The sequence below is a fragment of the Grampus griseus genome, assembly GCF_964374135.1.
Source record: "Grampus griseus genome assembly, chromosome: 19".
NCBI lineage: Eukaryota > Metazoa > Chordata > Mammalia > Artiodactyla > Delphinidae > Grampus > Grampus griseus.
The window spans coordinates 17,865,838-17,893,373 of record NC_139013.1 but is presented as its reverse complement, the minus strand read 5'-3'; the positions used below and the strand labels follow the sequence as shown (position 1 = coordinate 17,893,373).

Here is a 27,536-nt window from a genome sequence, read left to right as displayed (position 1 = left end):
AACATAACCAAGCTGGTGCAAATGATTTTCAGCACTTGAGTTGAATATTTTGAGTGTGTCGGCTGTCTCCCACGTGGTATAACATTGACTGTTCTCAGTTACTGTCTCGATTTGATCGCTATCAACTTCACCTGGTCTGCCCGACCATGGAGCAGTGTCCAGTGAGAAATCTCCAGCACGAAACTTCGCAAACCACTTCTGACACATGCGATCAGTCACAGCACCTTCTCCATGCGCTGCACAAATCTTTTTTTGTGTTTCAGTTGCATTTTTACCTTTCTTGAAATAATAAAGCATAATATGCCAAAAATGTTGCTTTTTTCTTCCATCTCCAATATTAAAATGGCTGCACAAAAATTCACCAAAAATTTTTGATGTTTTTTTTTTAATGCACGCTGATATGACAGCTGTCACAATACAGTCTAACAAAATTGTTTCGAATGAAGTTAAACACAATTAAGTGCTACTAGAGCCATCTTATGGAAAAAAAGAACAAACCTTTTGGCCAACCCAGTATTTTGAAGTTCTTTGCCAGTACACGTATTCCCTTCTACTTTCAGTCGTTTTCCTGGGTGAATACAATTGGCATACTTGCTGTCTTTAACCGCTCCTCTCTTGATAGCCAGCTAGATTGTTACCAAACCATTTTGCACTGTACATTCTCATAAGAATATAGGTAAATCAAAATGAGATATATAGGTGTAGAAATGTATACCTGCATGCATGCACATGTGTACACATGTATCACACACACACACACACACACACACACACCCCTGTCTAGTAATTTGACCACATTGCCAGTGTTTGTACAGGATGGGTCCCTGCACTGGGCAGTGCTGTGTCAGGGTTATGACTGTGATCTTTGCTGTCTTGAATGAGCACTACTTGAGGTCCTGGGGGTAGCCCCATCCTCCCCCTCCAACACTGGCTTTGTGGAAGAAGCAGCTATGGGAAGCAGCACAATTTTTTTTTTTTTTTTTTTTTTGGCGGTACGCGGGCCTCTCACTGTTGTGGCCTCTCCCGTTGCGGAGCGCAGGCTCAGCGGCCATGGCTCACGGGCGCAGCCACTCCGCGGCATGTGGGATCTTCCCGGACCGGGGCACGAACCCGTGTCCCCTGCATCGGCAGGCAGACTCTCAACCACTGCACCACCAGGGAAGCCGGAAGCAGCACAATTTTGATTCAACTTGCACGTCCCGGTGATGTTGCATTCTAAGTTCTCTCTGAACTTGGAAGCTGCCTCTCTTATGGATGCTTTTGTGGGATCTGTGGAGACCCTCCCATCTCCACTCCCCCAGCCCTCATCACCTGTAGCTCCCTTGGGATGACGAATGCATCACTCTTGTGGCTGCCTCGGAATCCACCCTGATAAGCCAGCTGGTCTCTGCTGAGGCCGCTGTTCCACCAGGCTGCCCAGCAACGCCGGCCCCCTTCCTGTCCCTCTTGCAGAGCAGCCAGCCCTCCGTGCCCAGCTCTTCCTCAGAGGCAGACCCCTGTCTTTCTCACGCCCCCTCTGCATTACCCCCTTCCCGGCGCCACCACAGTGCTCCCCAGGGGCCTTCCCAGCCTTGGACACACCCAACCCTAGGAGACCCTCAGTGTAGGTGATGAAGGGCTTCAGGTAAGTGATCTCACTGGGTTTTGATCACCTTCTTTGATGTTGCTGGTTTTGTGTTTGTGCCTCATCTAGAATGTCTTTCTTAACATGTGTATTACAGTTTTTGTTAAATTTCCCTTCAAGAGGACTAGCAGTCTATACTCCCATCATTGGGGTGTAGAAAGTGCTGCTTTCCCCACACAACGTAGAGTATCATCAGGCTTTTTAACTTTTGCTTGTTTGCTGGACAACAATGGTATTTTGTTTTAAGCTGTATTTTTCTGACTTGTAAAGTTGGGTATCTCTTCACGTAGTTTGTGTGTGTGTGTGCGCCGTGTTGAGAGAGAGACACACATGCACAGACACACAGACTAATTGATTAACCTGTGACAGACTTGTTGATTTACTTGTTCATAGACTAGATTGATTTTTCTCTTGGGCCTTTTCCTTATTAGGAATCTACTACATTTTGTTAAAAAACAAAAAGCTTATTAGGTAATTTTTTGTATAGCAAGGTTTTAAAACCACTGTATTCGTTTGTTTGTTTGTTTGTTTACACCTCCCTTCGGAAACCCTTTGTGATTCTCTTGAGGTAATGTGCTTAGTGTCTTAGTAAAAATAAAAATAACAGGGCTAAGTGCTTTATGTACGTTACCTCATTTGATCTTTGAAACAACCCTTGGAGGATGGTGATGGCATCTCTGAGAAATAAAACCAGTGGAGAAACATAAAACGTATCACTCTAACCTTACTCTATTTTATTTTTGTTCCATGCTTCTAAATATTGGTTTTTCATGATCTTCCACTGCCTATGGCTTCTCCTGCGATTTTCTTTCCAAAGCATAGTATGACTCTGACTCCAGTTTGGGAGTGTGTGTGTGTATAGCAGCCTAACCTGACATAGCATCAGATCCCACAGGTTAAGGGCTTCACCCTACAAGACCTCCCCCAGCCCCTGCCCCTGCCAACTTCAGATGCCAATTTCAAGTCTGGGTTGTCACCTGTGCTTCTGACTGGGATGGCTATAAATGAGAGGTTCCCTTCTTGGGTTTGATTAATTTGCTCACAGAACTCAGAGAAACATTTTACTTACTAGATTACCAGTTTATTATAAAAGATATAACTCAGGAGCAGCCAGATGGAAGAGATGTGCAGGGCAAGGTGGGGAGAGGCGCTTCCTTCCCTCTCCAGGCACGCCTGTCCCCCGCATCTCCACGTGTTCACCAGCGCAGAAGCTCCCAGCCTAGGCCCTTTTTGGTGTTTATGGAGGCTTCATTACCTAGCCGTGATTGATTAAATCTTTGGCCATTGGCAATTGATTCAACCTCCAGCCCCTTTCTCCTCCCTGGAGGTCAGGGTGGTGGGACTGAAAGTTCCAACCCTCTAATCACAAGGTTGGTTCCCCTGGCAACCAGCCCCCATTTTTAAGTTACCTTGGTGCTTTCCACTCGTCACCTTGTCACTCTCATCACTGAACTCTGTGCCAGAAACAGGGACAATGACAAAATAGATATTTCTTATCATAAATCACAGTATCACACATAGGAAAGGACAAGATGATAGGGAGAAATGGGACACAGTGAAAGGGGTACCACGAGACGGTAGTGGCTGCGTTTCCCACAGCCACTTTCAGAATGTTGGTTTAACCAACACGTGTGGGGCCCTCGCTCTGTGCCAGCCTGTGCTGAGCAATCCTAACTCAGGGTCCCTGTCCTGGGAAGCTAGCGTTCTGGCTGGGAGATGGGTGTTGCAGGTAATGGGACGATGGTGTTGGGACATGATGCCGTGGAGGTGAGCACAGTAGCTCAGGAAGCCCCAGAAAGGGGCCCATTCTCAGCGAGTCTCTGCACTGGCACAGGCGGGCATGGAAGAGAAGTCTGCTGCGGGGTGCAGCTGGGATCATCACCCCCAGGCCAGAGCCAGACCCCTCGTTACCTGCATCATATGTTCAACGTGTAATATCAGAAACATCCAGTGTATAATTTACTAAATGATGTTAGCGTACTGACCTCAGCTTTTTATTTAATGAGGTTGCCTCTTTTCTCCGTTCCAGACCTGCCAAGAAGTGGGACAGTGCAGCTATTCGGTACTTTCAGAACATCCTAAAAGGTGAGGCAAGTGCATGAACACTGCCGCCTGCTCTGAACTGACGCCTTCTGTTGATGAGAGGGTTTGAGATGTGCGTGCTTAGCTGTCTGACCCCCTTTGCGGGGTTCATAAGTGACCTGGAGCTTCTTCCACCCCAAGTGTCACAATGACCCTGCACCCCTGGAATTTTGGGGGTGGATGTGGGCATCCGTAATTGACAGGTGAAATCAGGAAGGAGCTATGTGGGTGAGGACCCTTACACAATAATGCCTGTCTCTTAGTTGGCATAGAAGCTGCAGCACTGCAAAATAAATTTACGTGCATTTCATTGAACCAACAGTTGATGAAAAGCCTAACTTTTTTTCTGCAAGCAAGGGGTAGTAAATGGATACTTTGTGATCACCGTCATTGCTAATGAAGATGTGTAGGATGTCTCAGCACCTCTTTAGTGTGCTCTTTTTATTTTATATCCTTGGCTGTAAGACAGACCCTCATTTGAGACATCTGTCCTAACCCCTGGCCGTCTGAGCCAAATAACTGTGCCCAACTCCAGGGCTGTTCTGAGGAGTAGTGAGTTTGCATTGCCTGGGGTGCTGGCCCCTCTCCTCCACTGCCCCACTGTCCGGGTAAAGGAGCAAGCAGAGGCGTTGCACCTGGGAGAAATGGGAGGGGCGCCTCTGATTTTGTAGCTTGGGCCCTTGTGAGCCCACAGGGGGCCCGGGAGACACAGGTTTGGAGGAGGCAGAGTGCTTGGGTTGAATACCGTCCTGCTACGTCCGCATAGCCTCCTCACCTGTAAAACGATAACAGTGCTTGGAGCTGCTACATGGAGCTGCTCTTTGGGACATTTGGAGGGGTGGAATGGACTCAGGTGAAAGACTGTGACTGGGCACGTGGGTTTGGGAGTCACTGGAAAAGAAGGGAGGGCCCAGAACTGTGCTCGAGGTGCTGTCACAGGGTGACAGGAGGAGGATGGCGGGCTGAGGGGAACAGAGGACACATGGCTGACTTCGTGCCGGGAGAGCCTGCACCTTGCCTTGCCCAGTGCCAGACGCGTTCTGCGGGAGGAGGCTGTTGAATGTTGTGGCGCTGGGTAATCGTGAGTGGTTAGCAGAGATTAACAGGTGAGAAATAGTCATAGTTGTTTAAAGCATACTTTTTTTTTTTTTTTTTGGCCTTGCGGTGTGGCATGTGGGATCTTAGTTCCCTGACCAGGGACTGAACCCGCACCCCCTGCAGTGGAAGCATGGAGTCCTAACCGCTGGGCCACCAGGGAAGTCCCTCAAGCATACTTGTAATATCAGCTACTTTATGTTTTGATTTATGCTGTTTAGCAGCTACCCAGGTGGAAGCCAAATTGTGTGCTGTGGAAGAAGACACTTTTGAGGTTTACCTTTATGTAACTACAAAAAATGAAAAGGTAAGTGAAAGAATTGTATTAAAATATTATTAAAAATGCTTATTAAAACAGTACACACCTAGGAAAACAGTGTCATTCACACAGCATATAAATTTTCTTAATCTTTCAAGGTCTGGCTTAGATCAGAAGTTAGCCAGGTCTGTTTTTCTTCTTTTAATTACTTAAAAAAATTACTTTAGTATTTTATTTAGACAGCATTTTATTGAGTAATGGACAAGAAATTATTCCTATAGTGATGCGTGTGAAATGTTATTTTCTTACGAGAGGATGTAATTTTCTTGAATACACACATTTGGTGTGGTTTTAGTTCCCTGCTTTTTCCCTTCCATAATTTTCTCATTGTATGGACATATGCTCACTGTAAAGAATTCAGATACCATAAGTAGAAAGGAAGTGGGCCTCACCTGTGAGCCCCCTCTTTCCTCCACCCAGTTATTAGCTGTTCACCTTTGGCTGGCTGCCCTTTATGAAGGGTGGTATGAGGATGCAGCAGCTCTGTACCTTGTGCGGAGGTGGGTAGAGCTGCAGATCTAGGGCTGCTCAGGGCCCACAGAGGGCATCTAAAACCTGGATTTATTTTAAAACTTTGTTTTGGAACAATTTACACTTACAGACGAGATGCCAAAATAGTGCAGAGATTTTTGTATGTGCTTTACCTGGGTCCTCCTAATGTTAACCATACAAACAAGCAGTACAATGATTAAAACCAGAAAATTTACACTGATAAAATATAACTTAAAAAAATCTGCAGACCTTATTTGAATTTTGCTGGTTTTTCCACTGATTTCCTCTCTCTGGTTTCAGGTCTGATCTCAGATCCCACATTGCATCTGACTGTCCAGTCTCCTTAGTTTCCTCCAATCTGTGACAGCTGTCTTTCCTCCTCTTTTAAGACCTTGACACTTCTGAAGAGTACTGGCCAGTTATTTTGTAGAATGTTACTCAATTTGGCTTTATTTGATGTTTTCTCATGATTAGCTTGAGGTGTTGCATGCTTTTAGCAAGAATGCTACAGAAGTGATGCCCTTCTCAGTACGTCAGGGCGGGGGTTATGATGTTGATAATGTTTTATTATTTGTCATCTTAATCATGATCACCTGGTTAGGGTGGTGTCTGCTAGGTTTTTCCTCAACAGAGTTACTGTTTATTCCGTTTTGAAATTATTAAGTATCTTACGGGGAGATACTTTGAGACCATGCAGATAGCCATCAATGACTCTTCTCTGCAAAACTTATTTCTGTGGTGTTTGCCCATTTCCATCATGCCCTCTGCATTTTTAACTGGAATCTATGAGGAAGAGCTGACCCTTCTTCCCATTTATTAATTGATTCAATAATTTATCTTAGTATAGACTCTTTGGATATTTATTTTACTCTGAGGATATAATCCACCATTATCATTATTTTCCTGCTCAAGTTGTTGCAGATTTAGTTGTTAGGAGCTTCTTCAAAGTGGCTGATGTGTCCTTTCTGTGTGTCCCATTATAGTTGAAAACTCCTACTTTCTGGTACCCCAGGATGCTCCAAGGCTAATTTTGTCCTTTTCCAGCCCTAGAATCAACCACTTCTCCAAGAAGTGGTTCCTTTTATTGAAGAATGGTCTTCTGATATTAAGATCAGGGCACTAGGTGTGCTCATTATTACTACTGGGGTGTCATTGATTGCAGGCCCTCTCAGCAGACAGATAGGAAAGACATGTATGTACGTTAACCCACTTACACAAACATTTACGTCTATTCCTAGATCTATCCATCTGTATATATATTAAGAGCTCTGGTACCTCTAATTTCAATCCAGCGCTGCAGGGTTCATTCTACCCCTCCCCTCTCCTCATTCCTAACACCTGTCTCTGACAGTAAGAAACCTGCGTTAGCTACAGTATAGTTACTTGATTAATTCTAGTATTCACATAGAGTAATTTCAGACTTGCTAACCCACATTCCTGTGCAAAAGAAATTTGTCTTTAGCCTTAGAGCATGCAGCCCTGGATGCAGAATTACTTAGGTTAGCTCTTTTCTTCCCTACCCTCTTCAGTGTCATTGTGTTATTCATTTGTAATAAGGTTCATTTGTTACTCTTTGGGTTGTGTTTTGGGTTCCCCCACATTCTTGTTGATTTTGCCTGTGACTTTTCATTGCTTATTTTACAGCTTGGTAAAAATGCCAGAATGTTGGCTCTAGGACCCATCTTGTGAAACATCTTTTAAACAAGTTCTCCACTGACCTGCTTCTTTCTTCTTGCTTTTCTTTCTCTGTGTGTATGGCTGTGTTCGGATGACAACTTGCTTTCCTCAGGGTGTTAAAAGAGCAGAGGCATGCTCAGCGGAGAGAACTTACAGTGGACGCATGAGGTCATAATTGCCAGAAAAGAAAAAATGGGGTCAACAGTCCTTTTCTAGCTCCCGAAGGAAGCACAAGGATGTGTCCCAGCGTGTTCTCTCTCTCTCTCTCTCTTTTTTTTTTTTTTGCTTGTTTTCTTTCACACAAAATTATTTTAAGATACATCCACGTTGATCCTTTTATTGTCAATATCCTTCCATTGTCTGGATATACTACAGTGTGTTTATCCATTCACTTGTTGATGGACATTTAAGTTGTGGCCCCTTTGGGGCAACTACAAATGAAACTTCTATGAAGATTCATGTACAAGTCTTCATGTGGACCTGTGCTTTCATTTTTCTTGAATAAATACCTAGGAGTCCCACTTCTGGGTAGTGTTATAGTATAGGTATTAAGAGCCTACCAAATTGTTTTCCAAAGTGGTTGACCGTTCTACAGTCCCATCAGCAATGAGAGTTAAAGTTCCTTCACATCTTCTTCATTACTTTTATGGTCATTCTCATTGGTGTGTCATGGTCTCTCATTGTAGTTTAAATTTGCATTTCCCCAGTGACTTACGATGTTGAGTATCTTTTCATATGCTGTTTGCAATCCGTATATCTTCGATGAAGTATTCAGATCTTTTACCCATTTTTTTTCCTTTTTTTAAATTGAGGTATAATTGACATACAACATTATATTAGTTTCAAGTGTACAATACAATGACTTAATACTTGTGTATACGTATTGCAAAATGTTTAGTTAACATCCATCACCACGTGTCACAGAATTTTCTTCTGGTGATGAGAACTTTTAAGATTTACTCTTAGTAACTTTCAAATGTGCAATACAATATTACTAACTATAGCCACCATGCTGTACGTTATATGCCCGTGACTTATTTATTTTATAATTGGAAGTTTTCATCTTTTGACTCCATTCACCCAGTTCATCACCTTCCCCCCGTTTTCCCCCACCCCAGCTCTGGCAACCACCAATCTGTTCTCTGTATCTATGAGCTTGGGGTTTTTTTTTTTTTATTTTGTTTTCTTTTGGTTTTAGATTCCACATACCAGTGGAGATTATATAGCATTTGTCTTTCTCTGGCTTATTTCACTTAGCATAGTGTCCTTAAGGTGTTGTCACAAATGGAAAGATTTTGTTCTTTTTTGTGGCCAAATCATATTCCATTGGGTATATGTATATACACTACATTTTTTTTAACATCTTTATTGGAGTATAATTGCTTTACAATGGTGTGTTAGTTTCTGCTTTATAACAAAGTGAATCAGTTTTACATATGTCCCCATATCTCTTCCCTCTTGGGTCTCCCTCCCTGCCACCCTCCCTATCCCACCCCTCTAGGTGGTCACAAAGCACCAAGCTGATCTCCCTGTGCTGTGCGGCTGCTTCCCACTAGCTATCTATTTTACATTTACACCACATCTTTCTTTATCCATTCATCCACCCATGAAAGCTTAGATTATTTCCATTAACTTGGCTATTGTAAATAATGTTGCAGTGGTCATGGGGATTCATGTATCTTTTCAAGTTAATGTTTTCATTTTCTTCAGATAAATAGCCAGAAGTGGAATTGCTAGATTGTATGGTAGTTCTATTTTTAGTTTCTAGAGGCATCTCCGTGCTGTTTTCCATAGAGGGTATACCGATTTACATTCCCACCAACAGTGCATAAGGGGTCCTTTTTCTCCACATACTTGCCAACACTTGGTGTTTCCTTTTAACAACAGCCATTCTGACAGATGTGAAGTGTTACCTCACTGTATTTTTATTTATTTATTTAATTTATTTATTTTTGGTTGCCTTGGGTTTTTGTTGCTGCATGCGGGCTTTCTCTAGTTGTGGCGAGTGGGGGCTACTCTTCGTTGCGGCGCGTGGTCTTCTCACTGCGGTGGCTTCTCTTGTTGTGGAGCACAGGCTCTAGGTGTGTGGGCTTCAGTAGTTGTGGCTCACAGGCTCTAGAGTGCAGGTTCTAGTTGTGGCGCACGGGCTTAGTTTCTCCACAGCATGTGGGATCTTCCCAGACCAGGGCTCGAACCTGTGTCCCCTGCAGGCGGACAGATTGGCAGGCAGATTCCTAACCACTACACCACCAGGAAAGCCCCTCACTGTGGTTTTGATTTGCATTTCCCTGATTATTAGGGATATTGAGCATCTTTCCTTGTACCTGTTGGCCATCCGTATGTCTTCTTTGGAAAAAAGTCTATTCAGATCCTCAGATCCTCTGCCCATTTTTGAGTTGGATTATTTGGGGGTTTGTTTGTTTGTTGCTGTTGTTGTTGTATGAGTTCTTTATGTATTTTGGATATTAACCCCTTATCAGACAAATGACTTATAGATATTTTCTCTCATTAAGAGTCTTTTCATTTTGTTGGTGCTTTCCTTTGCTGTGCAGAAGCATTTTAGTTTGATGTAGTCCCACTGGTTTATTTTTGCTTTTGTTGCCTTTGCGTTTGGTGTCAAATCCAAAAAATCATCTCCAAGACCAGTGTCAAAGAGCTTATCACCTGTGTTTTCTTCTAGGAGTTTTATGGTTTCAGATCTTATATTCAAGTCTTTAATCCATTTTGAGTTTGCTTTTGTATATGGTGTAAGAAAGTGGTCCAGTTTCATTCTTCTGCACGTGGCTGTCCAGTTTTCCCAACACTGGGAATATATATTATTGACTCCTTTTTCATAATTTAATTGACCATATATGTGTGGGTTTATTTCTGGGCTGTCTATTCTGTTCCATTGATCTATGTGTCTGTTTTTATGCCAATACATACTATTTTCATTAGTATCTTTTGTCCATTTTAAAATTGGTTTTGTTTTCTTTATATTCAGTTTTGAGAGTTCTTTATGTATTCTGGATACATGTCCATCCAGATATATTATTTAAAAATATTTTCTCCTTTTCTGTGGTTTGCCCTTTGCAGTATCTTTTGAAAAGCAGAAATTTAAAATTTTGATAAAATCTAATTTATCAGTTTTTTCTTTTATGATTTGTGTTTTGTCTTCACCCTCTTCCCAGATCTTTACCTGGCAAAGCCATGTTAGTTCTCAAGCACTTTCAAGTAGACGTTTTTTACATTTTGTGCCAGGAAGGTTGGTCAGAAGTATCTAGTTCACTGTTACTAGAGCAGAAGTCAAGAGATCAATTTCTATCAAATTATGTTCTATAAAATAATTTTTCTGAAGATTGAAATTTTCGGTTAAGTTTGGCATATTTTCTGAACAGTCACCTGAGTATATTTGTCTTATTCATGAAATGTTTAAAATTATACAGGTTTGTGTGAACGATGATCTGGTTGCAAAGAACTTCGCTTATTATGTATCACCCACGGAGAATAAAAACCTTGATTCTTTAGAGAAGCCAAGATTGAATATAAAGTCAGCATCCTTTTCCAGTAAACTCAATCCAGCACTTACTCTTTGGCCAATGTTTTTGCAAGGAGAAGATTCTCAAAGGATGGAAAGTGAGTGCATTTCACCAGTATGTTTCTCTTAAACTGTCTTATTTATAGGAATCTTAGCGTATTGATATAAATTGTTGTACAGACTTTTCCCCGTATGGAGGCAGAGACTTCGACTCTGAATTTAATATTTGAATTTTAATCCTGGTGAGTTTGTTACAAGTTTTGAGGTTCTAAAAGAGCTGCTGCCGTTTGTTTTTATGAGAACAGGATAAAAAACTATTGTCAATTTCTTATTAACATGGAGTTATATTTTCAGAAGTCCATATGTTCGTAATTTAAAGATATTATCAAAACAAGGTTTTGTTTACTGTTTTAGATACTTTAAAAAAGAGCCATTTATTAGCATGAAAATATGAGAAGATTCAGTCACGGACAATGGAAACAACTTCAAATGTTTCTCTCTATATCCACTTTTGTGTTTTGGGTTTTATTTCATGCTTTAACCCTGAAATGTATTCTTTCTGTCAGAGTCAAGTGGTTTAACTTTTCTGGCAAAGTCTCTCCAGCATCCGTGGCCCAAGGGTGTCGGTGACCTCGGGCCAACCTCTAGGATCCTGGGTGAGTTCTCTTTTGCTCCATTTCATAGGCAATGTAAAAGAACACTCTTAACTATCTAAAGATTGTAGGGGTTGTTTAGAAGGGCTGTGGTAATTCTCTCTCTTTTTCCCTTAATTTAGTGGAACCAATTTATGATGTAGATGCTGACAAAGGTAATTCGCCTTGCAGTCCATAGGATTTTACCATAACATAAAGAACATAACAGGCACTTGTTCATGTGTAGGACTGATTTATTCCAGCCCAGCCACAGGCCAGTGATTATTATTTGTCTTCAGAATACACATATGGATTTATGATTGATTTTTACTTTAAGCAATAGGATACATAGAAATAAGAAAGAGGTGGGGGCTTCCCTGGTGGCGCAGTGGTTAAGAATCCGCCTGACAATGCGGGGGACACAGGTTTGAGCCCTGGTCCGGGAAGATCCCACATACCACGGAACAACTAAGCCCGTGCGCCACAACTACTGAGCCTGCGCTCTAGAGCCCACGAGCCACAACTACTGAGCCTGTGCTCTAGAGCCCGTGAGCCACAACTACTGAAGCCTGTGCACCTAGAGCCCGTGCTCCACAACAAGAGAAGCCACCGCAGTGAGAAGCCCGCGCACCACAGTGAAGAGTAGCCCCCCCCCACAGCAACTAGAGAAAGCCCACGTGCAGCAATGACCCAACGCAGCTAGCAATAAATAAATAAATTTATAAAAAAAATAAGAGGCATTTATGAAATCAGACATATCTAGTCTTTAATTCCATATCCCCAAAGTATTTAATGAATTGGATTTGTTGGGCAAGAGTGAAACATGCCAGCCACTCTGATGCATGGCTGACTCCCTGTGGTGATTCCTCTGTGATCACTCTTACATTGGGTGAATGTATACCTGTTGATATTTCAGATATATCCATTGTAAACCTCAAGTAAACTAAAACTTTAGTCAACTAAAATATTCCATGCACCTTAAATTTTTTAAATTACCTTGGTAAGGTTGTTCATCATAGAAAAATACAGATAATTTAAAAAGCCTGTCACCTTTGATGTACCTACTTATTAAAATTTTACAGTTTGTTTTTTCAAAGTTTTCCAGATATGAGGGTGTTTCTTACAGAAATGGGATCCTACTATACCTACCTCTTTGTAGTGGTTTTTCACTTCTTTCTAGGTCAAATGCATCCAGTATAACCTCTCTGAGGTGAGACTCTGTCAGTCCACTCCCTCCTGTGTGGCACCGGGAGGCCTTATTCCCTCCTGCTGAGTTGGTCAGATGGGCTCTCCTTGTGCAGAGTTTGTGTGGTGGATGTTGGCCTATGTGGCCCCCACCCATATTCTGATGTGCCTCCTGTAGGGGTCCCAGATGGGAATTTCTGCTGAAAGGAGCCCATTACTAATGGGAATGTGTTATTTCCATCTGTGTTTTTTCCATTTCCACAAGAGCAAGAAAAATACCAGGCCCTTAGATCGTGTTTAACCGCTGTACAGCTTTCCATTGTATAGACATATTATTTCCAGTAGCCCCAGATTGCTGGGCAATAATTGTTTCCTACTTTTCTTTATTACAATCAGTGTTGGAATGAACTCTGCATATCTTTGAAAAGGAAGAGGTTGATGGTAAACAAAAGAAAGCTAATGTGAGATGTGACTGGATTATCATGTAAGAAACAAAATTATTAGATGTTCCTTATTCAAGCAAAGATTTCCTTTTTCTTGTTAATTATTGTGAGGCGCTATTTCAATTATATTTTTATTAAGTTTTGGTACTTCTCCTTGAAGTTGCCTTCTTTTTTTCAAAAATCAAAGTGTAGTACTTTTCAATACTTGGCTGAACAGTCAAATAGTATGGAAAAGCTATAATGAAAAGTAATTTTCTCTTGTCCAGCTTCTTCTCACCCAGGCCCCTCCCTAGACGTAAACCTTTTATTTTTTCTTAGCTATTTATCTTGGCAGTTACCTTTAAGTTTTAAAATATTTATGATTATTTTACTCTGCCCAGGCTTACGCATTCTAGACCTTGTCCTGACTTCTGCGGCAGGTTAGCTCTCGCACTCCCGTTCCACACATCTTCAGTCCTCAGATACTCAGGAAGCGCCTACTGTGTGTCAGGCACTGTTCTAGGATTCATCAGAAAAGGAATCAAAATCTGTTTTCTCGGAGTTTACTTACATTTTCTCAATAAAACTTTTAATTTAAAATGATCACAAACTTCCAGAAAAGTTGGAGAGCATTACAGAGAACTTGATGTTATCCTAAACCATTTGAGAATAAGTTGCCGACTGGAACGCCCCAGCTCTCCCCAATACTTGAGTGTGTTTTTCTTAGAAATAAGGGTACTCTCAAAAATATTCACAGTACAACCCATCTAAATCAGAAATTAACGGTGATACATTGTGGTCATCTAACCCTCAGCTACCATTGAAATTTTGCCGGTTGTCCCACTAATTCCTTTGTGGGAGAAAGATGCAGCTCAGTACCACTTGGTGCGATTCCCGGTCTCCCTCGGTCTGCAGCAGTCATCAGTCTTTCCTGGATTTTCCTGACTGTGACACTTTTAAAGATTATGGACCAGTTATTTTGTAGAGTATCCTCAATTGTGGCAGATGATTTCCTGTTTCCAATTACATTGATTTTTGCTCTGATTTTTATTCCTTTTTCTGCTTACTTTACATTTAATTTGCTGTTCTTTTCTAGTTTCCCAAGGTGGAAACTTATATTATTAATTAAAAATTTTTCTTCTATTCTAATATAAACATTTAACGATATCAGTTGCTCTTTACTGCTTTTGCTGAATCCCACAGATTTTGATAAGTTGTATTTTTATTTTCATTTAGGTAAAAATGTTTTAAAATTTCTCTTGATTTCTTCTTGATCTCTATATTATTTAGAAGTGTGTTGTTTAATCTCCAAGTATTTTGGGATTTTCCAGCTATCCTTTTGTTATTAAGTTAGTTTAATTCCGTTCTGGTCTGAGAGCATACATTGTACAATTTCTGTTCTTTTAAGTTTATTTAGGTGTGTTTTATGTGGTCTGTCTTGGTGTAAGTTCCATTTGAGCTTGAGAAGAAGGTATAATCTGCTGTAGGATGAAGTAGTCTAGATATCAATTAAGACCAGTTGATAGGTGGTGCTATTGAATTCAAATGTACTCTTAACTGATTTTCTGCCTGCTGGATCTGTTCATTTTTGATAGAGGGGTGTTGATGTCTCCAACTGTAACAGTGTTCTCATCTATTTCTCCTTGCAATTCTATCAGTTTTTGCCTCACATATTTTGATGCTCTGTTGTTAAGCACATACACATTAAGGTCTGTAATGTCTTTTTGAAGAATTGGGTCCTTTATTATTTTATTTATTTATTTATTTGGTTGCGCTGGGTCTTAGTTGCAGCAGGCGGGCTCCTTAGTGGTGGCTCAAGGGCTTCTTAGTTGCGGCACAAGGGCTTCTTAGTTGCAGCAGGCGGGCTCCTTAGTTGTGGCTCAAGGGCTCCTTAGTTGTGGCACACAGGCTTAGTTGTGGCATGTGAACTTAGTTGCTGCATGGATGTGAGATCTAGTTCCCTGACCAGGGATCAAACCCCAGCCCCCCCCTGCACTGGGGGCACAGAGTCTTAACCACTGCACCACCAGGGAGGTCCCTGGGTCCTTTATTATTATATACTGCTTCTATCCATAATTTTCCTTGTTCTGAAGTCTACTCTGTCTGAAATTAATACAGCTAGTTCAGCTTTTTTTTAAGCTGTAAATTTTTTTATCGAGGTATAGTTAGTTGATGTACAATACATATAAGTTTCTAGTGTACAACATAGTGATTCACAAGTTTTAAAGTTTATACTCCATTTATAGTAATTATAAAATATTGGCTGTATTCCCTGTGCTGTACAATATATCCTTGTAGCTTATTTATTTTTTATGTAGTAGTTTGTACCTCTTAATACACTACCTTTTTTCTTGTACCCCCCCCACTTCCCTCTCACCACTGATAACCACTAGTTTGTTCTCTGTATCTGTGAGTCTCTTTCTTTTTTGTTATGTTCACTAATTTTATTTTTTTAGATTCCACATATAAGTGATATAATATAGTATTTGTCTTTCCCTGTCTAACTTATTTCACTAAGCATAAATCCATCCATGTTGCTGCAGATGGCAAATTTTCATTCTTTTTATGGCTGAGTAATATTCCATTGTGTGTATATGTGTGTGTGTGTGTGTGTGTGTATGTATGTACACACACACACACATATACACCACACTTCCTTTATTCATCTGTTTATGAACACTTAGGTTGCTTCCGTATCCTGACTGTTGTGAATAATGCTGCTGTGAACATTGGGGTGCATGTTTCTTTTCAACTGAGTGTTTTTGTTTTCTTTGGATATATACCCAGGAGTGGAATTGCTGGATCATATGGTAGTTCTATTTTTGGTTATATATATTAAAGACTGTTTGTTTCCTTTGCCTTAGGAGACAGATTCAAAAATGAAATGTCGACTACTGTATTGTGCTATACAGTAGGACCTCATTGTTTATCTATTTTTTGGGGGGGGGCATGCCACAAGGCTTGCAGGACCTTAGTTTCCTGACCAGGGATCAAACTCGTACCCCCTGCAGTGGAAGAGCAGAGTCCTAACCACTGGACTTCCAGGGAGTTCCCTGTTTATTTTATATATAGTAGTTTATATCTGCTGCTCCCAAACTCCTAATTTATCCCTCCCTCCCCCTTTCCCCTTTGGTAACAATAAGTTTGTTTTCTATGTCTGTCAGACTGTTTCTGTCTTGTAAATAAGTTCATTTATCATATTTGAGATTCCACATATAAGTGATATATGATATTTGTCTTTCTCTGCATGACTTCACTTAGTATGATAATCTCTAGGTCCATCCATGTTGCTACAAATGGCATTACTTCATTTTTTTTATGGCTGAGTAGTATTCCATTGTATATATGTAGCCCATCTTCTTTATCCATTCATCTGTCAGTGGACATTCAGGTTGCTTCCATGTCTTGGCTATTGTAAATAATGCTGCTATGAACATTGGGGTGCATGTATCTTTTCGAATTAGGGTTTTCTCCAGATACACACCCAAGGGTAGGATTGCAGGATCATATGGTAACTCTGTTTTTAGTGTTTTAAGGAACCTCCATACTGTTCTCCATAGTGGTTGTACCAATTTACATTCCCACCAACGGTGTAGGAGAATTCCCTTTTCTCCACACCCTCTCCAGCATTTATTGTTTCTGGACTTTTTAATGATGGCCATTCTGACAGGTGTGAGGTGATATCTCATTGTGCTTTTTTTTTTTTTTTGGCTGTGTTGGGTCTTTGTTGCTATGCGTGGGCTTTCTCTAGTTGTTTCAAGCAGGGGCTACTCTTTGTCCTGGTGCATGGGCTTCTCTTTGAGGTGGCTTCTCTTGTTGCGGAGCATGGGCTCTAGGTGCACAGGCTTCAGTAGTTGTGGCGCATGGGCTTAGTTGCTCCACGGCATGTGGGATCTTCCCGGACCAGGGATCACACCTGTGTGCCCTGCATTGGCAGGCGGATTCTTAACCACTGCACCACTAGGGAAGTCCCTCATTGTGCTTTTGATATGCATTTCTCTGATGATTAGTGATGTTGAGTATCTTTTCATGTGTCTGTTGGCCATCTGTATGTCTTCTTTGGAGAAAAGTCTCTTTAGGTCTTCTGCCCATTTTTTGTTTTAGTTTTTGTTTTTTTGCGATACGCGGGCCTCTCACTGTCGTGGCCTCTCCCATTGCGGAGCACAGGCTCCGGACATGCAGGCTCAGCGGCCATGGCTCACGGGCCCAGCCGCTCCGTGGCATGTGGGATCTTCCCGGACCGGGGCACGAACCTGTGTCCCCTGCATCGGCAGGTGGACTCTCAACCACTGCACCACCAGGGAAGCCCTGCCCAGTTTTTAATTGGTATGTTTGTTTTTTGATGTTGAATTGTATGAGCTGTTCGTATATTTTTGAAATTAAGCCCTTATCAGTCATGTTGTTTGCAAGTATTTTCTCCAGTCTGTAGGTTGTCTTTTGTTTTGTTGATGGTTTCCTTTGCTGTGCAGAAGCTTGTAAGTTTAATTAGGTCCCATTTGTTTACTTTTGCTTTTGTTTCCTTTGCCTTGGGAGACTGACCTAAGAAAACATTGCTAGGATTTATATCAATCTCTGTCTTTTATTTGGTATATTTAGACCAATACCGTTTAAGGTGATTATTGATTTAGTTGGATTAAAATCTGCCAAACTTGTTACTGTTTTCTGTTCATTGCCTTTGTTTTTTGTTCTTGTCTTCCACTTTTTGTCATTTGTAGCTTTAATTTAGCATTTTATGTGATTCTGTTTTCTTTTTTAGCATATCAGTTTTACTTCTTTTTTCACTTTTCTGAATGGTTGCCTTGGATTTTGTAATATACATTTACAACCAATCCAAGTCCACTTTCAAATAACACTGTACCTCTTTACGGGTAATGTAGTACCTTATAATAACAAAGTATTCCTAATTCCTCCCTCCTGTCCATTGTATCGTTGTTATTCATTTCATGCATTCATAAGTGTACATAGGCGTGTGTGTAATTTATGTATATTTATATATTTCTATATGTATATGCATAAGTAATTAAATACAGTGTCACTATTATTTTGAACAAACTTATCTATTACATCTGTTTTCAAAAAACAATTTTTAATTTGCCTTCATTTATTCCTTCTCTAATGTGCATATCCTCAAGCTCAATATTCTTTCCACAGATGAGTCCAGTCTACTAATAAGCCCATCAAAGGCATTCTTCATTTCTGTTAGTGTTTTTGATCTCTAGCGTTTCTCCTTGATTCTTCTTAGAATTTCCACGTCTCTGTTTATATTACCCATCTGTTCTTGCATATTGTTTACTTTTTCTTTAGAGCCCTTGGCATATTAATCATAGTTGTACTAAATTTCTGGTGTAATAATTTCAGCAACCCTGCTGTGTCTGACTCTGGTTCTGATTTGCCCTATGTCTTCAAACTGTCACCTGTTTTGCTTTTCGGTATGCCTTGTAATTTATTTTTTTGTTTAAAACCAGACATGATATACTGGGTGAAAAGTAGGCCTTTAAAGATAGGGTTGTAAGATGTAGAGGGAGGGTAAGCGGTCTATAATGCTACGATTAGATCTCCATCTTTGGGAGCCTGTGCCCCTGGGCTGTGACCTTCACATGTGCTTTTCAGTCCTCCACCTCTCCTGCTTTAGGGGGGACAGGATGGCTGGAGGGGGTAGATAGATAGAGTGGGGTATTTCCCCTCCCCCAAGGCGATTAATCTCTGGTAAAGCCCCAGTAGTTTAGGCTCTGGTTAGTTTCTCCCGAGGCCCAGCCTTGTTGAGAACAGAATGTGCTGACATATTTCAAATTGGTTAATTTTCCCCTCCCTTACTGGCAGCCCCAAGGGGATTTTTATATGATCTTCACTGTGAGAACCTGGTAGAGTTCCAGTAGGTAAGATTCACAGAAGTGCTGGGGGCCTCCTGGAATTGTTAACTTACTTTCCCACCCTGAGCCTCCAGGAAGTGGTCAATTACAGTTCAGATTTTTCCTGCTCCAGTGCGGGTTCCTGTGGAGATTTCTGCTCACATCAGTTGCGATTCTCTGTCTCCCGCGCGTCTGTCTCTCCAGTTGTGGGGGAAGAGGTTTGCCCTGCAACCTCATTTTTTAGGTCAGATCTAATAAGAGTTGTTATTTTTCAGTTGGATTACCTTTTTACTTATTGTTATGATGGAGTGGTGAATTCCAAACTCCTTACATGCTGGAATCAAAACTGGAAGTTAAATTGAGTTTTGAAATGTAAGATTTCAAAGGGAGTTTGGAATTCACCACTCCATCATAACAATAAGTAAAAAGGTAATCCAACTGAAAAATAACAACTCTTATCATATAACAACAATAACAACAAATAACAATAATCAAATATAAGATTACAGCATTTATTTCTTCATGGAGATTCTAATCGCTTTTCTTTTTCCTGCTTGTATTATCTATCTTTATTGACTCCTTAAGTTGTTCCAGATTCTCATTTGGGTATTATATACCTGTATGACTTGAATCTTTTTTTTTTTTTTTTTTTTTTTGGTGGTACGCAGGCCTCTCATTGTTGTGGCCTCTCCTGTTGCAGAGCGCAGGCTCAGCGGCCATGGATCACGGGCCCAGCCGCTCCGCGGCATGTGGGATCTTCCCAGACCGGGGCACAAACCCGTGTCCCCTGCATCGGCAGGTGGACTCTCAACCACTGTGTCACCAGGGAAGCCCTGACTTGAATCTTTTAAAATTTATTAAACGTGCATTATGACCCAGAATATGGTCTCACTTGGAAAAGGCTGTGTGTGTACTTGAAAAGAATGTATGTTCTGCTATTGTTGGGGAGAGCATTACATAAAGGTCAGTTACGTCATGTTGGTTGATAGTGTCGTTCAGGTCTTCTCCGTCTTTATTAATTTTTTTTTTGTCAACCCATCTATCAAGTACTGAAGGACGGATGTTGATATCTCCAACTTTGCAATTGTTTTATTTTTGTCTCCTTTCAATTCTATCAGTTTCTGTTTCATGTATTTCGAGGCTGTTACTTAGGTACGTGAAAGTTTAGAACTTTTATGTCCTCTTGATGAATTGATCTGCGTCATTATTAAATGACCCTTTAATCTCAGATAATATTCTTTGATCTGAAGTCTGCTTTGTCTCAGCTGGGGCTGTCATCTGAAATACATATAGTGGCCTTTCCACGTGGTTGCTTGGGCTTCCTCACAATGTGACGGCTGGGCTTCAGAAGTGAGCATCAAAGAGAGCAAGTCATAAGTATGTGACGTTTTTGTGATCTAGCTTTGGAAGTCACATAACACCCCTTCCATGTTTACAAGCCCACCCAGGCAGTCGGGAAAGGAGTATGAGCCCATCTCTCTGTGGCAGAAGTGTGAAAATCACATTGTAAGAATAACATGTGTTGGGAGTCATGTTGTGACCTTTGCAAAATAGATTCTGCCAAGTTGGGAAAATAAATTATGGTTAATTTTTAGCCGTTAAAGGAATTTATAAAACATTTTTTAATAATAAGGTTGAAACAAGATTTTTAAATTTAATCCCCTCAAGTAAAGTATAACACAAAATCCTATTCCATAACAATTTTATATATTAAGGTTTTACAATAGTACTTTTTTTTAGTATAATCCTTTTTTTTTTTTTAAGTTTTTTTTTTTGGGGGGGGGTGCTGTGTTGTTGGGTCTTTGTTGTTCTGCGCGGGCTTTTTCTAGTTGTGGTGAGCGGGGGCTACTCCTGGTTGCGGTGAGTGGGCTTCTCATTGCAGTGGCTTCTCGTTGCAGAGCATGGGCTCTATGCACCCAGGCTTCAGGAGTTGTGGCTCGTGGGCTCTGGAGCGCAGACTCAGTAGTTGTGGCGCATGGGCTTAGTTGCTCCGCAGCATGTGGGATCTTCCCGGATCAGGGCTCGAACCCGTGTCCCCTGCATTGGCAGGTGGATTCTTAACCGCTGCGCCACCAGGGAAGCCCTAGTATAATCCTTTTTGTCCTATTTTCTATTTATTAATAACGCTTTCTAAGATAATTTTTATTACTATTTGTATTTTGCAGATACAGCTATAAAGTATAATACGGATTCATTGCGAGATTCACCCAAAAAAAAATCAGAAAAGAAACAACAGTGCGTCTCCTTAAAAGATGTAAATAAGGTGGTCTTTTTAAATGTTCATTAAATACAAAGTTCATATAATGTTCATTTTAGAATATTCTCCTTTAAAATCTACTAGGAACCAAAAATATGGCTATGATAGTTTCATTCATGAAAAAATATAAGTTTACATGTTTGCTCTGTTTCAAAAGAACAGGGTAACTCCAGGTCCTCCCTTGTCAAGTCCTTGTTCTTTTTGTTGTTGTTGTTGTTTAACTTTAGTAGCTTAACACAAAAAAACTTTGTTTTGCAGTCATACAATATGCGTTCTTGAAGCTGGGGGGGATGCTCTGCTCCGTATAATCCTTACTCAAGGACCTGGGTTCATCACCTAGAACATCATAATCGTAGTGGCGGGGGATAAAGGGAAAAGAGAATTGTGAACCTGCTATAAAGTCCTTCTACCCAGAAGTGACACATGTCACTTCTGATTATGTATCATTGGTTAAAGCAAGTCATATGATCATGTAACTGCAAAGGGTCATAAAAGTACATTCCTGCTGATTAACCAGAAGGAGAACTGGAAATAATTAATGAGCTGCAATGTATACTGTTAACTCCCAGAAATATTACTAAGTGAAAAGAAAAAGCATGCTTTAGTCTTCATGTTAAAAAACATGTTACAGGACTTCCCTGGTGGCGCAGTGGTTGAGAGTCCCCCTGTCAATGCAGGGGACATGGGTTCGCGACCCGGTCTGGGAAGATCCCACATGCCGCGTAGCGGCTGGGCCCGTGAGCCGTGGCCGCTGAGCCTGCGCATCTGGAGCCTGTGCTCCACAACAGGAGAGGCCACAACAGTGAGAGGCCCACATACCGCAAAAAAAACACAAAAAACAAAAAACCATGTTATATATACTATATACTCTTGAAATGCATTGAGTATTTCTGGAAGTCCACGTTGAAAATAAGGAGATAGCTCTAGGTAGGCATAGAAAACCTAGGTGGTTTAATTTTCTTGAAGTCTTAATTTTCACTGTATATGATTTTGTATTTTATGTATTTCATAGCAGACGCATGTATTATCTAGTAAGGGTTTCCCAAAAGGAATATGTGAGTCCGGAAGAGACTTCTTAAAAATTACTTAAATTGGGGCTTCCCTGGTGGCGCAGTGGTTGAGAGTCCGCCTGCCGATGCAGGGGATGTGGGTTCGTGCCCCGGTCCGGGAAGATCCCACATGCCGCGGAGCGGCTGGGCCCGTGAGCCATGGCCGCTGAGCCTGCGCGTCCGGAGCCTGTGCTCCGCAACGGGAGAGGCCACAACAGTGAGAGGCCCGTGTATCGCCACACACACACAAAAAAAATTACTTAAATTTATAAAGATTTAGTAATCATGGCTTATAAATAAAATTTCCAAGTGGGAGACACTTTTAAACTCAAATCCTTGTTCTTGGCTTACTGACCACTCTACAAAATTGGGTATTTATTCTCATTTTAACAAGGGTGTAAAAATCTGGAATTATGGGACACTCTGATAGTTAAGGTCAAGTCTAACCTGTCCCTCCAGGTCTTTTGAAAAGACAGGTGAAAGTAATTCCAGGACATTTTAACTACTGATTATATGAAAAGGCAACTGCCCGCTATTTGGACATTTCAGTCTAGTGGTTATAGCAGTGGCATAATCACCCAGCTCTCCAGTTCTTGGTCTCTTCATATCTGTGTTGCCTGAATGTTATCTGGGATGGTTGTCTATGAGAATAACTCCCATGGAATTTTGGTTCCTCAAGAATGTATATCATGTTAGCATAATTATTCTTTCTGAAAAAATTTTTTTTACAGTGTGTTGAGTCTTCAGTGTATTGGCCAATGAAAAGAGGCACAACCATGTATGCCGATCCAGATACACCAGCAGCAAGGTATGATTTGAAAACCAGTGTAATTGACTAGAGACTTAAGTATGATATTGTTTTATACAGCATTCTGTAAGATTGATGATAGAAGAATATCCAATTTCAAAAAAGGAGTGACCTTGGAAATATCGATTAAACATATATTAATTTAAAATTAAAATGTTTGACAACTGGCTAGCAGCACCGTTGACCAAAAAGTGGTAGTGATTCTTGTCTCCTTGTTACCTTATCAGACAAAGTTGTGTCTGTAAGGCAGGTCCAGTGACACTGTCTTGATGTAAAGGATGCGTAAATGTGGGCCAGATGGCAGTTCAAGTTGGTGGAAAGCAAAGAATGGTCTGTTATATTTTTGAAGATGAGCATCAAAGGATCTGTCCTCATCAAGATCCATGTCAGTGATACTAATGAGATCACAGAAAGGATGTATTGTAATGTTATACATTTCACATATAGTGTAAGATCTTAAGATGGGAAGCTTCCATTTCTCCCCTTCTGAACTTTATGCTAGTGTTGTCATACATTTTATTTATACATTTGTTATAAATGCTGGAATCTATTATTATTTGTATTTAAGCAGTGATTTTTCTTTTAGAGGGATTTAAATAAATAATAAGAAAAATTATATATTTACCCACGTAGTTACCATCCATGCTTTTCAGTTTTTGTGTAGATGCAGATTTCCATCTGGTACCATTTTCCTTCTACCTGAAGGACCTCCTTTACTATTTCTTGTATTATGGGTCTGCTGGTGATGAATTCTTTCAGCTTTTGTATGTCTGAAAAAATATTTTAGCTTCACTTAAAAAAAAAACAAAACCTTTGCAAGGATAGAATTCAAGGTTTAAATTTCTTTTCCCCTGTGTTTTAAAGATGTTGCCCCACCATCTGCTTGCTCATATTGTTGCCAGTGCAAAATCTACCATCGTCTTTTTTCTTTGTTCCTCTGTGTGCAGCATGTCTTTTTCCTCTGCTTTTAAGATGTTCTCTTTATTGCTGGTTTGAACAGTTTAATTATTGTATCACATGTCTTGGTGTAGTTTTGCTCACGTTTCTTATGCCTGGGATCATTAGGGTTCTTCATTTGTAGGTTTCTGTCTTTTCATCAAATTGGGTAAGTATTCAGCTGTTATTCTACAAATATTTTCTCTGCACTCATCTCTTTCTTCTCTCCTTTTGAGACTCTTATGAGACAAATGTCCCTGAGGGTCTGCTCATTTTTGCAACCTTTTCTTCTTGCTGTTTGTCATATGAATAATTCTGCTGATCTATGTTTAATTGACTCTTCTGTCATCTCCATTTTGCTACTGAGCCCATCCAGTGAATTTTTTATTTGATGTATTATGTTTTATAATTAAATAAATTTTTTATTTAATTTTTTTCTAATCTGTATTTTTTTTTGCTGAGAAGAAAGGAGCGTTCTTATCATGCCGTTCAGTAGTGCTCCCCTTTCCTTTTCTTATGGAGCATGGCTATAAGAGCTGCTTGATAATTCACACTTCGGAGCTGTGCTGGGGTTGGCACCTGTCGATTATCTTCTCCCTCTACAGTGTGTCTGATTTTCCTGATTCTTTGTATGTCAAGTAATTTTGGATTGCGTCCTGGATATTTTGAATATTATGGTAGGAGACTCTGGTTTAGAATCCTCTGGAGGATGTTGACTTTGTTGTTTTCGTTGTTTGTTTTAGCAGGAGGTCATCACTTCCTTAAGGTTCAGACCTCAAACTCTGTCTCACTTGCCGTGGGTGGTGATTGTGGCCCTGTTTCTAAGTCTTTGGTACACTGCTTTGGGTCTGTTCTGAATATGCTCAACTTGGGGTGAGTGTGGGACTTCTTTTGGGGCCATAAAAAGAAATAAGGGATTCCCCCCCCCCCCCGCCACCCAGCTCTCTATCTCTTTTTTTTTTCCCCAGGATTTTCCTCACATTCGCCATTTTCTAGATGCTCTCTCTCTCTGTTCCTCTGACCAGGTAGATGGTTTCTTGTGGAGAAGCTACCATGCAGTTCTGTGTGACTGGGGCTGCTTGTGTAATAAAATAGCAACAGAAATAAGAGAGGAAAAATGAGGGGGGTTTTCCTTGTACAGTCTTTAGACTACTGGGTCCCTATTTCCTGGTTCCTTAGAGGGAGGGAGAAGTTTTCTCTCAGGGTTTTAAGTGACCGCACTGCCGTTACCACTGCAGCATGCAGCTCCGTGATCAGAGCTGCCCTTGGGGCAGGGCCAAGAGAGGAAGGGAAGAGAGAAGTCGGGATTCCTTACATCCTCTGGTTTAAGGCCCTTCTCTGTTCTCTGGCTTGAAATACAGTCGGCCCTCCTTATTCACAGCTCCTGCATCCGCACTGACACAGGTCCCTTGGGTACGGAGGGCTGACTGTACTGCACCATCTTATATGAGCATCCGTGGATCTCGGTATCCGCAGGGCTCCTGGAACCAGTCCCCTGTAGATACTAAGGGATGACGGTGGAGAGTTTCTCTCAGGGTTTTTGATGTCTGCATCTTCTACGCCATTCTGCAACTCAGGCTGCCCTCAGCTCAACACCAAGGGAAAGCCAGGAAACTCTCCATAGCTCTGGTGGCTTTTCACGTTTTGACTTCTCTCCGCTGTAGTTGCGTACTTCGTCCCAAGTTTCTAGTTGTAATCAGTAAGGAAGAGAGGATGTAGTGGGCTTGCTCCCTCTTGGCAGCCCAGGACTGTCAAGATGGTTTTCATACCCAAAGGACTCAGTTTCAGTTCTCACAGAATTTACTGAAGTTGATCAGCTTATTCCAGTGGAACTTCTTAAATTTCCTCCCAGAAAATAATGGTATTTTGAGGTTGGGGATAAATGGGTTCAGAAATTTTAATAAAAGTTTTTGATTTCTAGTGCTTTATGTCGGAAGTCAAATGAGAAACCACTTAGATTGGCTGAGAAGAAAGGATACAATGAGAAGAACGTCTGTGTGAAGTACGGATTTTTTTCTTGGCCTAAATTTTTAATTGAAATAATTGTAAACAACAGTATAAGCAGGAAGAATTGAAAATATGATTTTATTATTAATTTCAAACCTGCATTCCCATAAAGTAAATAAATATATACACACACACGTTTTTTCTTTTCCATTTGCTAGAGTAGATTTTTCTGTTTAAAGCTTTGTTCCACTGTAAATAGTCATCCTCTACCTCCTGTTCCTGATTCTCTTGTCAAGTGAACAGTTTTATGAAACAAATTATATATAGTCGATCTTTTGGGGCTGTTGATTTTATATGGGTCGGTGCTTGCTTTCTTCCCAGTTTTCTGACGTTAAATAGATCTACCACCTGCTGGAGAAACTGTTTAATTATTTGCAGTGTAGAACTTCAGGATTTTGGGGGGTTTTTTTGTCCTGCCAGATTCACAAAGTATTCACTTACAAGGTGTTAACAATAGAGCGATCACTTCATTTTATACTTGTTTAGTCCACAAAATATTTTCCTACCAATTTTTATGATTTCTTACCCTACTAGCTTAAAAACGCTCTTACGTTCCCAGTAACTGTGGCTGCTCTCAAACCACCAGAGCGACAAAGTGTTTGAGACAGTTCAGAAGTGGGTGGGTTGTACTGCCTCCACTAACTGGCCTGAGATGACTGGGGAGAGCGTGTTGACCCTACAGCCATTTTGGTGTCCCGACTTCCCAGAGGCCACTCTGTGGCCCTGTGATGTCCCCTTGCCCAGCAGGAGGTCCTCACCGTGTCCAGGGCCGAGGGCTCTGAAGGCCGCCATGGAGCCCGTGGATCTGTGGGTGGCTGTTAATGTACCAGAGTTGACATCCTCTTACCCAGGCATCCCTCCACCTAATACCTGAAAGTTGTGGTGCTACAAGAAGTTATTTTCCTTGGAACCAAAGACCTTGGTTATCCATGCAGCTCATTTCTTTTAGCTACATGCCCTTTACTTAGAACCCACTGGTGAAAGGACATCAGTTATTCCATCAGTCTGTGGTGGGTTCCAGGGAACCTTGAAGTGATTAAAGATCGAACAGCAAAAAAAGGAAGGAGGCAGTGGGTTTCTTAGAAGAAACATGAGATGACCTAGTGATCATGCAGTCTTTCTCCATGTCCAGAGCAAGTGGTCCTGGGATTGGCAGTGCTGTGTCCACAGAGCAGGGCCCAGTGGGGGAGGGAGAGGGGGCAAGCATGAGACTGGCAAGACCCCCATGGCCCCTTACGTAGCAATAGACAAGGCAGAACAGAACAAGCAGGAATGTCATAGCCATGCCTTGGGAGGCAGAGTTCATTTTACCTCTATCGAAGAATTAGAATAGTAGCTCAACTGAAGAAATATAAACACTCCTTTCTTCTTCAAATTATCCTTTTATTTTACAGATTATTGCAGTTTCTAAATCCTGATCATTTGAGAGCCGATGGAATCTCTGATCTGCAGCAGGTATGGCAAACACCCGCAAGAGAAAACTGTTTACCTTTAAATCCTTCCCCTTCCTCCCTCAAGATTTGAGATATGAAGAGAAACTCCTTGCATGGAGGACTTTACCTGAAGATATCCTTTTAGAAATTAT

General features: G+C 41.0%; 1 protein-coding gene across 1 annotated transcript in view; it reads left to right on the top strand.

Annotated features, from left to right (window-relative positions):
- TDRD12 (tudor domain containing 12) overlaps nt 1-27,536 on the top strand; it is a gene marked incomplete at both ends in the record, with an annotated part of 80,042 nt that overhangs the window by 17,611 nt on the left and 34,895 nt on the right. Inside the window, 7 exons of the mRNA XM_082676935.1 lie at nt 3,654-3,709; nt 5,023-5,108; nt 10,715-10,904; nt 21,060-21,157; nt 22,932-23,008; nt 25,866-25,946; nt 27,346-27,406. Coding sequence (XP_082533061.1) covers nt 3,654-3,709; nt 5,023-5,108; nt 10,715-10,904; nt 21,060-21,157; nt 22,932-23,008; nt 25,866-25,946; nt 27,346-27,406 — 649 coding nt within the window. The remainder of the gene's footprint in view (nt 1-3,653; nt 3,710-5,022; nt 5,109-10,714; nt 10,905-21,059; nt 21,158-22,931; nt 23,009-25,865; nt 25,947-27,345; nt 27,407-27,536) is intronic.